General features: G+C 36.6%; 1 protein-coding gene across 4 annotated transcripts in view; it reads right to left on the minus strand.

Annotated features, from left to right (window-relative positions):
* Nucleotides 1-278: 278 nt before the first annotated feature.
* The window catches only part of rab11fip4b (RAB11 family interacting protein 4 (class II) b), a 32,557-nt gene continuing 15,090 nt past the window's right edge, over nucleotides 279-17,745 (minus strand). For 3 of the 4 annotated variants that reach the window (XM_055158284.1, XM_020938465.2, XM_020938464.2), the window contains 12 exons: nucleotides 8,135-8,364; nucleotides 6,866-7,051; nucleotides 6,194-6,328; nucleotides 4,987-5,022; nucleotides 3,864-3,963; nucleotides 3,683-3,786; nucleotides 3,467-3,607; nucleotides 3,223-3,304; nucleotides 2,985-3,122; nucleotides 2,740-2,898; nucleotides 1,917-2,060; nucleotides 279-1,759 (listed from right to left, as the gene is read on the minus strand). In XM_055158284.1, coding sequence (XP_055014259.1) covers nucleotides 1,643-1,759; nucleotides 1,917-2,060; nucleotides 2,740-2,898; nucleotides 2,985-3,122; nucleotides 3,223-3,304; nucleotides 3,467-3,607; nucleotides 3,683-3,786; nucleotides 3,864-3,963; nucleotides 4,987-5,022; nucleotides 6,194-6,328; nucleotides 6,866-7,051; nucleotides 8,135-8,364 — 1,572 coding nt within the window. In that variant the 3' untranslated portion in view covers nucleotides 279-1,642. The remainder of the gene's footprint in view (nucleotides 1,760-1,916; nucleotides 2,061-2,739; nucleotides 2,899-2,984; nucleotides 3,123-3,222; nucleotides 3,305-3,466; nucleotides 3,608-3,682; nucleotides 3,787-3,863; nucleotides 3,964-4,986; nucleotides 5,023-6,193; nucleotides 6,329-6,865; nucleotides 7,052-8,134; nucleotides 8,365-17,745) is intronic. The other variant, XM_055158285.1, reaches the window with a different exon arrangement.

The raw sequence follows: 17,745 nt of genomic DNA on the forward strand, positions 1-17,745 counted from the left end.
TCTCATGTGCGCTGTCATTTCATTTTATCACCCCAGTATACTATTATTCATTTATTTATACTTATCACAGTCTTCTATGGGTGACAACATTTTTTATTGAATTTTTATGTGATGTTATGTGTGTAAACCAAACAGATTTTGGCAGAAGTTGGCACGAGGCTGGAGGGCACATAGACCGTATATAATGTATGTGCGGGCATCGCAACTGAAGGTCATTTGAAGAAGACTTTATGTTTAAAAGCATAATAACATAACTTTATAATTGGACGGAATCCAGGTTTACTAATTAATGTGGACTGTCATTTTATTAGATTTAGTAATTACATGTTTTATGCAAACCATATAAAAGTTTTCATAGAAATGAGTGGAGTGGCACATTTACAAACCGTCATTAAGAATAATTACAACATTTACAAGTCAAGTCAATATGACAACTTTAAATGCATCTTCAAAAAATGTAAACAGTGGCTGTTTATGTGAATGACATCCAAAGGCACAGACAAACAGGTGACACATGCAAATGCAGGTTTTTGTGCAAGGAAGCAAAACATAAGTTTGTATATTTTTACAACAGATTGAAATATTCAAACCATATTTTTGTAACATAATATGCTATATTCTGTCAAACAAATTCACCCACAAGAAGCCTTTATAGCATCTATACCAGTTAAAGATTGTTTTAATTTGTTCGTTTTTGATCCTTGTTTCTACACGCGACACCTTTTTTTTTTCACTCCACAGTGATTTTATAACAAGTTAATAAGAAGTCCATATATGTACCAAAAGTTATGAGAGATGAAACTGAGTGTAACCATGTTAAAGTGTCTTCCAGTCTCACTTATTACATACTTCAATACACCATGAACATTCAAGTTGTCCATAACAGTGCAACATTAGTGCATCTCATCTCAGCGTGTCTGTCAGGCACATAACTGTACTCTAATCTACATTTGAGACACTCTTTATTGCAACCTGATGCATAAAACATGTCTCTTTACCATCTAAAGCCCACATACAAAATCCTTATTGAACTGATTGACCTTTCTTTTTCTGGAAGACATATTTTATCAATTAGCAAAGACATTTACTTTCAGTTTTCACTCACTTTCTCATCAGACCTGCCTACTTTAAGACACTGCCTTTTCCCCTATGTCCTTTCCAACGCCTTCACAATACAACATAATAGTTAAAACAAACCGTACATATACGGAACAGTAGATACTACCTCCATGCCTATTACAGAGAAGCTTAAAAGCCCTGTCACAATGTCTATGCTGAAGATCCAGTATAGTACATGAAAATTATCTTGTGGTTCCAGTTTTACTGTGGGACAGTGCAGTGTAATGACTCAAACAACCTTCTTCATCTCCCATCAAGAATCTGTAAAATCAGTAGCATATTTTTCACTGTACAAAATCACCAAATGACTGGAGACTGGAGATTGCAGCAGCAGCAGTCTGGAATTAATTGCTGGTTCATACTTAAAAAAAATCCTCTTCAGATCAAGTGCATTTTACCCCATAAACAGCAGGGGGAGGTGTTCATCCATTACAGTCCACTTCCAAAGCTTTGGTAAAGTTTTCCATCAGTTTCAAGTTGATTGACTGGAACAACCACCATTGTCCGATTGGGAAGAGCTTTGTCACTGCTTTATCTCCAGTATGGAAGGATTGTGGTCCAAGATAGAAAGAATTATTTTGTCCATGTACTGTCGCAGTCGAATGTTGATTTCCTCCTGTTCTTTCAGAGCTTCCATAAGCTGCCAACAGAGAGTTTATTGAGATATGATATATGTGCTCGACCTTTTGGACATTGTTTTACATCTACACTTGTTGGTTCAAAAGCCTTATTATCAAATTACAAAGCTTAATTATGACTACCCGATAATAATATTCGATAATGGACTGAAAACTTGCCTGGTCCCTCGTGGCATTATCTATCTCAGCAGCAAGTGACTGAGCCTTTGTCTGTGTGGCAAACAGGTTCTTGGCTTCATGAAGACTGAGACTGAGGATCTGGCCATTTAAATCCTCATTCTGCTCTTTTAGCTTCTGGTTTTCCTGAAATAAAAAAAAACAAAAAAAAACATTTAAATTGACAGTTAAAAAGATGCGTTCTCGTACACTATTGAAGCCTCAGTCAGTCCATACACACAGTGTTTTGACACAGGATTAGCCACAGCATTGCAGCTCTATGTGGGCAGCAGCTACAGGACATGACACAGGTTATGTGTGTTACAAAAACAAACTACTGTGCTCTGTCTGGGGGGTTACCAAAGCTCTGTGTTAAAATTGTACGGCAGTAAGGTCATTTCTTCTATTTTGCTGTCACATACCATTAATGAAGAGATTTGGAGATACAGCATAAATCTTTAGAGCACTGAGCATTTTAATCCTACTTTGTGAAGATTAGTAGTTAATTGGGGTGTTACAAATATAAATTTTACCATTCGACTGGTAAGGAGCCAAGCTCCAGAAAGCACCAGGTGTTGGGATTCAGGGTCCTGAGACACAAATGGCTAAACATATATTAGACATTTATTTAGTTTGAGAAAATATGTATGTATATCACTGTCTTTATGGGTTCTATGGGTTTCCTCTTGGATTATGTTTCAATAATTAGGTTTTGGTTTATGTATAACTGCATTTTGGACCAATACACAAATTGTGATTATAATGTAAATGTATAAGTTGTCTCTTCTTCAGTGTTGAGTTTGATTGTCAGCAGTGCAGGAAGTACCTGTTTGTGCCTCTTGACCTCGTGCTCCAATTCCACCTCTCTGCTCCTGCTGCTGAAGTCTGACAGACTAGAGGACGAGCTGCGCCCACGACCTGGCCGCTCCGCCTCCATTTTAAACAGCTGCAAATGCTCCAGCTCTCGTCGAAGGTCCTCTATCAGCTTTATATGAGAAGGCACAAAACAGCAAGAGTTGTGTAAACCCAGAGATAACTATATAACTTTAAAATGATATTTAAATCTCTCACCTCCTGCATGGCATCCTTCTCTTTCTGAAACTGTTGTCTGTTCTGTCGCAGTTTGTCCATCATTTTCTTATAAAGATCCATTTCATCTTTGAGCCGCAGGCTAGTGTCCTCCAACTTATCCGTCATTCTTTGCTTCTCCTACAAATATATTTAGACATTATGCTAAATGTTAATTTTTTTATAAATGTTATTCATATCAACCACTAAAATAGTGTATCCATTATATTCTTGAATGTACCTCATCCAGTTTTTCAGTCTGGGATTTCAGCCGGGACAGATTTAAAGCCATATCACCGTTTTCCTCCTCTAACTGCCTCACCCTGAAAAAAGCCCCAGCCTTTATAATAGGTCCTTTATTCTTCATTTAACAGTACAATAAGAACACCATATTCTGTGAGCATTTACCACACTGATGTATGTTTGAGTAATCATGTACAAAAAAAACCACAAGATGTCTTCTTGAATAAATTGGACATCTTCACCTGTTGCTTTGTAGCTCTATCTGCGTGTTCTTGTCTTTTTCCATTTTGCTGTAGGCCTCTCGGTGTCGTCTCAGCTGCAGCTCCAGGTTGTGTTCTGCTTTTGCTTCCTGGTCCTTCAGCTGCTCCTCCAGCTCATTTACTCTGATGGTATTCATAATTACCTTTAAGCACTTCATGTAGTGTAATAGTGAATGATATACTTTGAATTGTTAGTACCTGTGCACTAGTTGAGTGTTCTCCAGTTTTAACCTTGACTTAAGGTCGCCATTAATAATGATCTCATTCTCCAGCTCTGACACTTTCTTCTCAAGGAAGCTGACCTGTACATTTGAGAAAAATATATTTATAGACAGATCTTTTGAAATGTAAAATAATAAAAGACATATAAAATGCATACCTTTTCATTAATGTCAATGTCACAGGAGTCAATGCTGTCTCTGAAAAGATCTTCTGTGCTTCCATTGCTGCTGCTCAAGTTGCTGTTATGGAGCAGTTGTCTGTTGGAAAACATGTCAGAAGAGCCTCAGAACAGAGTTGTATATTTCAGTTTTAACTGTGAATATATGAAAGTTAGCTGGTTGGATTTCAAGCATAAAACTAAATAAACGGCTGTCACTTCCAATTATTTCAAATCACAGCTTTATTTCAAGTGACCAGAAAGAGAACAGGAAGCAAAGGAAGAGAACAGAGGGGCAGATAGGAACAATAAAAGAGAAGAAGTAATGAAAGCAGACACAGAGGACAGTGGAGTAGAGGAAGGAGGGCTTTAGTGTATATTGGAAACATAGATCAGGTCTGACAGGGCATTTTTACTCTGTCACCATAACTCATTTACTGTGGGTGGACACTGGACATTTTACTTTGCACAGACCATAAAAGAGATACTTCAATTTAAAGGGCAGATTATTTCTACCACGATCATGCACACAGTACTTTAATCTGCAACCAGTTTGTTCACTTGCACTCCACTTGTTTATTTTAGCTGAATATCCAGTTACTAATTAACTCCATGTTGCAGCACAGTGCACCACAGCCGACTGATAACAGAGCTAAAACGTCTGGTTTGTGTGTATATAGAACAGAAGGAGCAAATAAGGCTACCTTTAAAAGGACTTACAAAGGAAAAAATGACCTTGTTAAAGGTGCACTGTGTAACTTTTCTGGTGGAGGTTCCGTCAAATGCTTTTCTTCATGGAGTGTCTTCATGTTATTGCTTTGTCTGAAATGTTTCACAGTATGTCATTAAATCTTTCTATCTTCATGGAGACCAAACCAGACCAAGTTCCAAGTCAGTTATAATGCATGTTTACAGGTGTTTTTGAGCCATAGAACACCTGTTATCGAGTAATGTAAGGTGGATCTATTTAATGTCATACTGTGAAAATTCTAAGCAGAGCAATGACATATCCATAGAAACAAGAAGGTGTCGGATCCCCCATTGAAAAGTTATACAGTGCACCTTTAAACTTCACTTTGGATGTACACTGAATTCAGGAAGAAAGTATAAGAATGTAAAATACCTTCCAAAAGCCGTGCTGGAGATTTTCCTGCTGGGACTACAAAAGAAAAAAAAGTGACAATAAAAAAATACAGAAACATAAATTGTGCAGGGTCTGGTATGAACAATAAGATTTCACATTAGAACAGCAAAATGAAACAGCACACATAAATGGAAATACAATTGTGCTAGAGAATCTTTCAGTGAAGTCAGCAGTAGCAGTCTCGAGCAGAGAGGGTAGTTCAATGAGATCTTTGCTCGGCTCCAAAATGGATTATCAATAATTAACAAAAACTCCACTGCTGAAGCTAATTTCTTTTTGATGTAGTCATTAAGACACTAATATTCCTGGTAAAATAAAAAAGGGTTAATTTAATAACAGTAGCCAATTTGCTTCCATTAACTTTGCATGAAACTAATATAATGTATGCAGAAAGTAGGCCAAGTGAAAGTAGTTCCAATCAATACATACTTTTCATCGATTCAAGCTGGTGCAATCGCCTTTGTTTTGAATCATGAGTGTTATAGAAGATTCATTATTTTGGGTTGAGCTCTCCAATGGAATATTCCAGACAAAATTGGGGACAAAGTATGCTTACATGGCTCTCACTGAATCTAATGGGATGATAATGTGGTTGCGTGAGGTACTATTGTGTTCCCAGGTACACAGCGTAGGTCTGATTGGTCACTCTGGATTATGATGGATAAGAATAGGCTTGTAATAACAATAGTAGATGAGGTAAGCACTGGACTGCTTTGTATAATACACTATTAGAAATTGTGTGCACACATCACACTGCCTCATAAACTGGTGTGATTCATAATTAATCATAATTAATAATCATGCATTTACTATTAGAAATAATCAATGTATAAATTTAATAAGCAACTGCATGCATTTGAATTATGTCTAAATGTAATGGTAATTATATGAATAATAACACACCAAACTGGGAATTTTGCATATTTTGTTTTAAACCCCACCTTTCATTAACTTTGTTTTTTCTTTTGTTTGCCCTCGTTTGTCTCTTCATGTAAAAGCATCTTTGAATATCTTGAAACGCACTATACCCGTGTTATGTATTATTATTATTAAACCGGGGCAGTGGCATATCTGATCTACCATGAAAGCAATACGTCACAATTTAGGTGAATGTGTGTTAATAATCCAATCTACACAGCAGTAAAATGTATTGTATCCATTGTCAATAAAACCACATACTACATACCTGTTTGCCTTGAGGTTTTTCAGCCGTGCCTCCAGGTCATTGAGGAGGTTGACCTTTTTGCTGCACTGGGAGCAGTACACATCCATTAGCTCGCCAGTGTAATGCTGACGCACCTTACGAGGAGTTTGACCCGCACTGCAAACACACACACAATGCGCTTGATTCAATAACTGTGTAGATGCCATTTTGAAGAGAACTGGCTTCGATTTGAACCCACATGACCACTTTAGACTCCAACTCTCCAGTATGACAGGCAGAGCTCCACTTGGACTTATCTTTACTTACCAGAGTAACTTTGCTAAAGGCTTGAAAATATGACCCTCATTTTGAATTTAAATATTGGAGCCAACTTGAGTTGTGTCTGCTTGGTATGCGAGAAGCGAACAAAGTGAGTTCTGCCAGTCTATCAACCAGGAGACCTAATCCCATTAAACACAGACTTTTGATGAATTTTAATGTGGCCTTAAGGGCAGAAGCTACTAAGCTACGCTCACATATTCAGGAGGACTGGAGGTAATATGACTCAGGTAGTCAATTTGGAACTTCTACAGGGGAGATCATAACAAACAATGTAATTCTGGCATTTGTTATTACAGAGTGGCATTTAAGGGAGAGACTTTGCAGTGACCTTTTTATTTAAGAGGATTAGATTGTTTTCATTGCAGAATTTACCTGGAGGAAACAGAGGAGCCAAGGTCTGAGTAGCCGTTGGTGCGAGTGTCGTCGTCTGGACAGGGACTGCTGGGAGCGTAGTCTGGCTCCTCCCCTTCGCCGTAATCCTCAAACTGTTCCTCGTTCAGAGAAGCAGAAGAACGTGTGGAGAGGTCAGAGGTCACCGAGATACTGGTCTGACCGCCCCTAGAAATAACACAGAAGAGCACATTTTAATAGTCAATATGCATGAGTAATTTTGTGATGTTCCAAGTGAGATAATATTTAAATGCAAAATGCATAATGAAGACATGAATACAGTGTGAGCTGTTTTTATATAAAAAGGCATTTTTATAATCTACATACAGCATGCATATTAAGGATTTAAATGGCAACAAAGCTTTTTAAAACCTACTGATGTTCTTTCCATAAAAATGTAAGATGCATGTGCTTTCTAATATTTCAACAGCATTTAACATAAATATCTGTGCATCCCTCAGTCAAAGTAAAAGAAAATTTAAATTCAAATATTTTGTCCCAGTGAATTTTTTTGTGAAATTGTGAAATTTGTGAAATTGCTACAAAAATGTTTCAATATCAATATTTTAGTACCACCCAGTGTTAAGAGCATTGCAGTTGCTGTTAAGTGGCTGCAGTTAGAGGTTGACGATAAAAAATAAAAATTGATTGTTTTTTCTACAGGTATTCCACAAATGTGAACGGAATATTAAAGGTCCTATACAAAGTGGATTCTTGTAATCTTTTGTTATAATGTTGTAACCTCCTCAAAAACATACTCAGAGTTGTGTTTTGTTTCATTACACATTAATCTAAGTAAGTAAGATAAGTAATTCATTACATGTGTAATCTGTTATCAGTATTATCTGTCTACATTTCCAAAGCTCAAAATGTTCTGTTCAACCTTGTGATGTCATGAAGTGATTGTTTTTAAGTTAACAGCATTATCTAGTAGAGATTTGCAATTTCAAGGCGGAAATGATTCTAGTCAATGTGGTACTGAATTGCAAAACACACTTCCTGTATTACCTCAGTGTTTTTGGTTTGAAAGAAGAACTCTCAACTCTATACAGGGTTTGTGTCTTAAACAGGTGTGAATGAAACAAAACACAACTTCATGTATGTTTTGTGGTGGGCTCTTTATATCAACCAAATGCAACAAGTGTCAGTGTTACTTTTATATTTTATTTTTTAATTTTGTTATCTGTTTTTTGTTCTTATACACAATATTCTAAGTTTCCTTCTCTAGTTGCAGTAGAATGTGGGGCTTACTTGTCCCTGTGAAAGAACAGCTCTCCCAGTGCGTCCTCTTTGTCTCCCGCTCTGGCCGGTCCCTCTGAGGTGTCTGAGCCTTGGGTGCTCTCCACTGCACTGTCTCTGTCTGACTCTCTCTCCTCCGGCTCATCCACCTCTGTGGGGAACAGCTGGCACTCAGGGACAGGTTCAGGGTCAGCCCGAGTGCACATGATGACCGGACACACCCGCGCCTCCTCTTCACTGCCCTGCGAAGCGGGTAGGTTTTAGGCTCTCAAATTATAAGATGATAGGGCCTATCACGCAAAACTTATAGTGATATTCATACCACAAATGCAGGCGTGAACAAAATAAATTAAATGTTACAACTGATATCTTACTTGGGATGAAAAAAAATCTTAAAGGTCCATATTACACTATCCTCTGATCTCTGCTATAATGTTGTTTTCTCATCACAAACATACCTGGAGTTGTGTTAAGTTTCCTTCACACATGTTTAACACGTAAACCCTGGCCTGCACCCTGCATATTTAGGCTGAGTTCTCTTAAACAGAAAATACTGATCCACCTTGTCTTGTCATGTTCATACAGGAAGTGCTCCACTGTGTTTTTAACCTGCATACACCTTCGCTAGAATCATTCGGATAATTGCAGCCCTGGAATTGCCGAGCTCTACTAGCAGCGTTTCTCAAATATGAGTGAATGAAAGAAAACACAACTCCAGGTATGTTTTGCATGAGTTAACAGCATTCTAAAATGGCGTAAAGCTCACAAGAGTCCATTTGGTCTAATATAGGATCTTTAAATTTAGGCATTTAACAATACATAAGAGTAATATATAAATTGTAATACTGAAACTATTTCATGCCACCAACACAATAATTCCAAAGCTGGTTGATCTCTGTAAATACTTAGCTAAATGAATACAGTAAAATGTTGTTGAAAGTAAAGTCAATATAGTTATTATTGTGACAGTCCTACAGGAAATAATACAGCCAGTTAACAAATGAATTTTTATGTATAGTTTTGAGCATGCATATCTACAATAGCACAGTGTATTTCAGGTTTTATGCATTCCATTGGTGTGGGAACAGTCTGAGGTTCACATAGCGGGAGGTCTCAGTCGGTTAAAGGGGAAAAGGTCAACGGTCACAGGAGCCAGTTCCATCAAGTTTCACTCTTAAAAGGCTCAGAAACTGCTTAATGCAGCAGAAAACACGGCTTTATCTTGGCATGAGACGTAGGGGCACAAAGACTAATTGAAATGGTAAAATTTGTTTAAAAAAAAAAAAAAAAAAAAACAGACTAAATAATGAGGAGAAAAAGAGTAGACGTAACAAAGAATGAATGAAAAATGCAAAAGAATTAGCACTACATGGCATAAAAGGGTAAGATAATAAAGTCAGCAGGTTCAGAGGAGTATGAGAATTGCATTAGAGAACATTATAAGATCCAAGAGCCTCCTGATGTCTGGGAATTAATGTGGTAGTGTAGGAAGGTCTCTTCCTGTCGTGTACAATGTCTGTATCAAACTGCAGAAGGCATAAAGCTGGTTCAGTATTACACAGCATTACAAGATTGGTAGAAGTAGAAAATACACATTAAAATTTTTGCTACTAAACCTAAAACATAGGTTCATAGGTTCTATAGGATAATCTGTCAGTTTGCTAGCTCTTGATTTGGAGAATGGCCCTGAAATGCTTGTCCTCTGAACTGCAGCTTCATTGAGGAAAGGGTCAAATTTTCCTACAGTGACATTTAAAGGCCCATAATGCTATTTTCTGATCTGTTATAATGTTGTTTTCTCATCAAAAACATACCTGAACTTGTGTTAAACAAACAAACCTGCATATTTAGTTCTTCTCTCAAACAGATAAAAAGGAAGTGCTCAGCTATGTTTTTATACTTCATACACCTTCCCTAGAATCATTTGGATCATCTCAGCCTTGAAATTGCCCATCTCTACTGAACAAAAGGTAAAAGGTAGCTGTTAACTTGACATCACAAGATGGAACAGAGCATTTTAAACTTTGGAGACGCAGACAACCTAACAATGCAGGGTTACTCAAACGTGTGAATGAAATAAAACACGACTTCATGTATGTTTTTGACAAGGTAAAAAATTCTAACATTGGTAAAAGTTCACAAAACTCCATTTAGCGTACAACAGGAACTTTAACCTTACCTTAACCTTGCATCTGCAGTATTCTGGGTGGAACATATAAGAATGTACTTTGTCTAGCCATGATTTCAAGAGGCTATAAGTGTTTAGTGTGTGGATTTGAGCCTCACTGACAGCTGTTGCTTTAAAAGACAGTGATTGATGACACTGTGCTACCGGCAGTGTATATACTGCTAAAGACTCCTCACATCGTCCTTCCCACTCACAAGGATCTACACGAGTGATCTGAGAGATGATTTACAAATGGCTGTTTTGTGGTGTGTTTTTTATCTTTTCCTCCACTTCACGAAAAAGGCCTGAGGGCTGTAACTGCCAAAATACAAGCACTGCTAAGCTTTTTGTGTAACTTGACGTTTCAGAGCAAGAACACCAAGAGGCTGCCAAACAGTTGTCGACGTGCACTTTCTTGGAGATGTGCTGAGGTTTTCAGAGAACAACGAATGCATTAAATATTAGACCTCACACGTAGAACTGGCTGTTCGCAAATTCATTGGATTTATTTAAACTTCCTCAATGTTAAAGGTCCTATATTATACACAATTGACTCTTGTGATCTTTAAGCCACGTTACAATGTTGTTACTTCATCAAAAACACACCTGGAGTTGTGTTTTCTAATCCTTTATTATTAGTCTGTCTACATCTCCAAAGCACAAAATGCTCCACCTTGTGATGTCATGAAGGAGTAGATGTCATGAAGGAGTAGTTTTCAAGTGAACAGTTTCGCTTTTATTCAGTAGATAGGGAATTCTAGTGGCAAATGATTCTAGTGAAGGTGTTCTGAGTTTCTAGTACAGAGTTTAAAAACACTTCCTGTACTGGCATATGACAGCGGAGTGGAGTGTTTTCTGAGAAGTATTCAGCCTTAATAAGCAGAATGGAATAAAACACTCCAGGTATGTTTTTGATAAGGAAACAGCAGTATAACAGATCACAAAATAGCATAATTAAAGTAAACAGTGCTTAAGGTCCTCTACTCATTGATCAGGATATTTAAACAGGTTTGAACACCAACTCTCCACCAACTCTACTCCATATGTGACAACTATTACAAATCAATATGAAGATATGCCCACAAAGAACCATGAAAGCCAATGTTCTTCACAAGGTAACTCAAAGGTTGTTGATTAGATTTAAGTAACACTCAATACTAATTAAGTTATCAAGCTAAGAGTGGGCCCTTGCTAACTGATAAACAATCACTTCAGATCCAAAATTGCAAGGGCATTACAGACAGAGTAAATAAAAACAAAACAGTGAGTGCAGACAAAATGTTGCTGAGGGGCTGACCTACTTAAAACCCTTCATTTTTTTGATACATTTTTCATGCCCCCGCTGAATACCAGATAAATAAACAATGAGCTTTTCCCTTTATATCTGTATTTCATTTTTGAAACAGCCACTAGACTAATATGTTTCTGGATCAACTATAGCCCTAATAAAACTAAATAAGATCTCCCATTTGCCAAAGAAAGGACAACCAAATCAAGACTGCCACCCACTACAGATCATATAATCCTTTGAACCACAGTGTTAATCTGTCCTTATCAGCATTTCATAAGCAATAACATCATATTTCCATTGATGTTGTAACGAAATGCTTTACTGTAACACACTGAAACTCCCATTGGCTAATTCAGTTTTTGCTAGGCAACTGAGAATACAAAACAATTCCTATTCAAGACTCAAGATTCAACATTTAAGACTCAAGATATAAGATTCAAGATTGATTGACATTATCATAGAAAACAACAATTAAGTTTAGAACATCAAACGCTGCATAGTTTTGATGTAAAGTGCAATAGCAAAGGTGCAATTCCATTCAATAACCTGTGCAGGCCTGTGACGATAACAAATTTTTTGCACGATATATCGCTACAGAGACGTATTGCGATAAACAATAATACTGAAACTACTTCATGCCACTGACACCAAGCAGGATAATCCCGCTAAATTTATTTTTAAATATGCAGCATCATTAAAAACCAAGAGCTGTAATACACATAAATGGCAGATTGAACCAGTGATTAGCCAAATAAGTTATTTATTGTACCTCAAATCCTCTTGTATTACATAAAAATGGTAAAAAAAAAATCTCCCCACTATTGCAAATAAATTGTACACATGATAAATACTGAGCCCCAAAATATATTATTCCAGTTTTCACATAGTAATTACCATGATAGGACTGCTCCTATAAAAACACATTTATTTGCTTCAATACATGCATGCATTTATGTTTCTGATTTCTAGTCTTCCCTCAAATTTTCCAAATACGACCAAGTAACAGACATTCAGTGAGTGATGGGTAATTACAGTGGGTCGATTACTTTGACGTTAGCCTTCAGTCCCAGAGCCATCAAGAGCAGGGGTCTTCAGTGGTTTGCACAAAAACAGCTCAAAGGCAAGCAGCTGTCACTAACATGGCCCTGGCTCCACATACGCCTTCAATCCATGTACAGAAAGTCAATACTACCAAACATTACTCAGCTGTATTTTAAGTCAGCTGATAAAAGGTATTTGAACTCAGATACTAAAAAGGTCTATTTCTGGGAGTGGCATTAAAGGAGCATTTGTGTGGTGCATTTTTGAACTAAAGGTGGATTAAACAAAGCTTAAGGTTTCAAGTTCAAGTCTTGGTATTGTTTTTGTCCTGTAAAACAAGTTGGACAGTAACTATTGTTTGCCAAATATTTTCAGTTCCTGAAAATGTTTTGGTTGTGGTTCAAGTATTACTCAAAATGTAAATAGACCATAAAATGAAAGGTTCTATTTTACATGAAATTGACTTTTGTAAGCATTAAGCTATGTTATAATTACCTCCTCACAAACATAGCTGGCATTGTGTTTTGCTTCATTCACACATGTGAACACAGTAATCCTTTATTATTATTAGTCCAAAGCTCAGAATGCTCTGTTCCACCTTGTCATGTTGTGAAGTTAACCGTTACCTTTTACATTTAGTTCAGTATAGACTGACAATTCCATGGCTGAAATCATCCAAATGATTATAGTGATAATAGTGATTATGGACTTTAAAAACACAATAGAGCACTTCCTGTATTGCCACATGACATCACAATGTGGTTTTAAGTTTGAGAGAATAACTCAGCCTAAATATGCAGGGTTTGTGTGTTAAACTTGTGAATACAGCAAAACAAAACTCTACGTATGTTTGTGATGAGGAAACAATAGGCCTGTCATGATAACAAATTTTGAAGCATGATATATTTCTACAGAGATAAAAGATAACATTGAAACTACTTCATGACACTGATACAATAACAATAAAGCAGGATAATCCCAGTAAACCGTTTTAAAATAGATAGTATCATTAAAAAGCCTGAGCTGCAACAAATAATTAGCCATAGAAGTTAGTTAATGAACCCTCTAAAGCTCAAATCCCATTGTATTACAACAAAAATACCCCAAATCTCAACACTGACCACAAAAATATACAGTTTTAACTTTCATATATTGAATGATAAGTCAACATAGCAATTATCATGACAGGCCCAGGAAAGAACAAAAACAGAATAGTCTAATATGGGACCACAAAAGGGCAGAAATATAAATTTCTACTTGTGGGAGATTACACTAAAATAAGTTTCTGTCTCATTTTAAGGTAATTTTTAATCATTTTAAGTATAGACAATAAACTTGATATTCTAATTCGGCATATCTCCAAAACAACAATGGTAATATTATTCATTTTTCAATATATGTCCCACCCCTATCTAGGAATTTGCTTTGGTGGTACAATGCAACATAATACAACATAACACAATATAAACTATGAGAGAATATGATACTATGTGCTATGTATACGTGAAGTGAATTTGGATCGATCACTCTGATGAAGCTCTGATGTGACTCAGCCAAGACTGGAGGATGTGTGAGAGAAAAAGAATAGAGAGATGGATTTAAAATGGCGAGAGAACAGAGAAGAAAAGAGTGGTAGGCTTCCCCCATTTCGCACTGCTGTGTTTATCCTCCTGTTCTTTTTATTTGAGCACTTGAGCTTCTGAAGCACCATCAAAGAGAAATATTCACCTAAAGCTTTTAAGGCCTCTGCAGCGAGACAGTCTTTCCTCTGTCGCAAGGGGAAATAAGGCTTAAGCTAAAGGTACATTGTGTAACTTTTTGGTGGAGGGTCTGTGATCTGTTTGTTTCTATAGATATATCATTGCTTTGCCTGGAATGTTCCACAGTATGACATTAAACAGCTCTATCTTACATGTATTAAATTACAGATGGCTCAAAAATACCCAGAAAAACAGGCATTCTGACTGTGAGCGAGGTTGCCTCTCCACAGACCTGTAATTTGGTCTGGTTTGAAGACAGAAAGGTTTAATGCCATATTGTGAAACATTCTAGACAAAGCTATAACATATCCTTGGAGAAAAGTATGTGACGGGCCCTCCACCAGAAAAGTTACACAAGGCATCTTTAAGAGGATGTTGTTGTTAGTAAGTATCACATAATTCACAAGAAATATGATAGTGTCTAGTAGGAAAGAAAAGACAAAAACAGAAATAAAACAAAATCTAACATATTAGTCCCCAAACCACACACTGTTTGTTATTGTTAGGGTTGTAAAAATAATTGATAGCCACATAGTAATTGATATCAAAACTACAGTATTATCAAAGCTAAATACTCATTTGAACAGGTATCGATAATGTAAAAATTAACTCAATAAAAGCAAGTTCCCTTTCCTGTCAGAACAAGTTTAAGTCAGCATTATGATATTTAAAAGTGGACTCATATTGTGTTTAAAATTATAAATGTAGTATTTTTTTAATAATCATAACTGAAATCAGTATTGAGTATCAAAATTGAGTTTCAAATCAAAGCAGACTTATAAGATCCTTTCAGTGGCACTAAACAGCAGTCAAAACATTGCAGCTCATTTCAACCCTTTGTCCTTCACAATTTGCACGACCGAGCCCCAGGCACAGAATTTGCCTGTGAAGGGTGTCCTTACATAATTCAAGCTTTCTTCCACTTGTTTAAAGGTCCTATATTAATAGATTCTTGTGAGCAGTTTTGCTTCATTCACACATGTTTGAGTAATACTTAATTATTACTCTGTCTACATAACAAAGCTCAAGATACTCTGTTCCACCTTGTGATGTCATGCAGTGGTAATTTTCAAGTTAACAGCTATTTTTTTTTTCACATTTTGTTCAATAGAGACTGACAATTCCAGGGCTGAAATCATCATGATTCTAGTGAAGGTGTATAGAGTTTAAAAACACAGTGGAGCACTACCTGTGTCAACACATGACATCACAAGGAGGAACACAGTACTTTCTGTTTGAGAGAAGAACTCAGCCTAAAAATGCAGGGTCTGTGAGTTAAATGTGCGAATGAAACAAATCACAGCTCCGGGTATTTTTGACCAAGAAACAACATTATAACACAGATTAAAAAATAGCATAACACAGGCAATTTAAACTGGCTCTTATATGACTGAAAGTGTCAGTGAGGCTGTTGGAAAGAATAATACAAAACTGGAAGCAAACATCAAAACAGTAATACAGTATATAAGACTGAAGCATTACAGGCTGGTGAGTAACATGTCCAGGGTCTGTAGATGCTGAGATAAGCCTGTTACCTCTAATGGGAGTAAGTGGACAAAGATTTTTGAATGAGCTGTTTGCAGGCACAGGCAGGTTTAGTCTAAGGTTTAGTCATTTTAATGTACTTTATTATTAGGGGTGTGAAAAAAGACTGTATCTTTATATGTGATGATACAGTATCGATATCGTGGACTGCTGTATCGATATATCACCAAGAATATTTTTTGGTGTATTTTACTAAATTATTTTGTTACACCACTACAGTTTTGCTGCTTCTTTAGAGGAAGGAAACTCATTTATGCAACACATTTGACATTTTCACTGTTTTGAGGATTAAAAATTTGTGTTTCATATCAACTTTGCACAAGAAGGGGTTTAACAAAGACTTTTAGTATCACAGCCAAGATTTAGCCTTTATTTTTTATTGAACTGTATCGAATCAATTTGAAAAATATCATGTCATGGCCTGTGTATTGAGGTATGTATCATATCAGCAACTTCTTAATGATACCCAGCCCTATTTATTATTAGCTCCTGTTGCCATTGCCAGCACATGCACTTTTTGTTTTCACTACTGGGAGATCTTGGGTTGTTTTTGGCTATACGATACAATTTGAGCCACAGAAGGTTGACTCAATAACTTCTATGACTCATTACAGATGCAAAATTATTACTAAAGTGTTTCATTCTGCTATTCATTTATTGCAGTATTGTAGAGTTAGAATTTCAGTTTTTGTGGTTTAAATCTGCTTTTGGGTTGTTGCATCAGTGGCACAAATTAGATTCAATATAATCATTTATCGTCAATATTTACTTCAACAATTTATCACACTTCAAAATTTGTTATCGTGACATGCCCGTGTTCCTATCAACTTTATTACCTCCATGACCCGGGCTCTCCCATAATTCACAAAGGAAAAAAAATAATGACTCATCTTTCACTGCCACTTTACCAAGCCAGATCTGCCAAAAGCAACTAAAGTCTCACACCAAACTTATTCTGAACGATCAAAAGGACCATTCAGAGGCATTTTATACACGGTTACACATGGCTACACACACACACACACACCTCCAGTAGTCAGGCGCTAGCAGGAAACGCAAACACACAACCATTTGTTCCCACCTGAAACGTGGTGAACAGGTAGCTGCTTGGATTACCAGGAATGCTGCATTGGACAAAGGACAATGTTGGGAGGGACAAGTACTGAGGCTGTGTGGAGAAGGTTTCAATGAGAACAAGGTCCTACAGTCAAAACTACTTTCAAACCATTTTAAAACATTTTTGAAAATCCAGCTATTTTTAAAGCAGTGGTTGTAGGTAGTGGCAGAAATATTTGGATTCAGGTCAGAGAAATCAATACCCAGGAACAAGTATCGGAACTGGATACTGGAAAATAAAAATCACATAAATAAGACAAAATTGAACCTCTACTTAATATTCAAATGGTCTTCTTAATCTTAACAACCATTACAGTACCACAACACCACAATATTACAGACAATATTATATAACTATTACGTGCTGAAATTTTTATTAACTGTTTTTTATTTTTTATTATTGTGGTACTGAAATCAATATCGAGCCTTGGTATCAGAATCAAGTTTGAAATGTTACTTTTGAGACAACAGCTAGAATGGGTGGCAAGAATAACTCAGCTGGACATTTCTTTGGCTTTTGTGGAAGAAAGTGAAAGTGTGAAAGCAAGACAATACAAGAGAAAATTAAGCTGTGAAATCTTGTAGTGTTATGTCAGAGCAGTTAAAAATGACTGGTGCCACCATTGAACAAATCCACCGTTGTGTGGTTATGAGGGTGTGTATGTGCCCGTTTAACAAGGAGAACTTGAAAAACACCCTCTGA

The sequence above is a fragment of the Boleophthalmus pectinirostris genome, unplaced genomic scaffold, assembly GCF_026225935.1.
Source record: "Boleophthalmus pectinirostris isolate CB_2022bp ecotype Guang Dong unplaced genomic scaffold, ASM2622593v1 HiC_scaffold_22, whole genome shotgun sequence".
In the NCBI taxonomy this organism is placed as follows: Eukaryota; Metazoa; Chordata; class Actinopteri; order Gobiiformes; family Gobiidae; genus Boleophthalmus; species Boleophthalmus pectinirostris.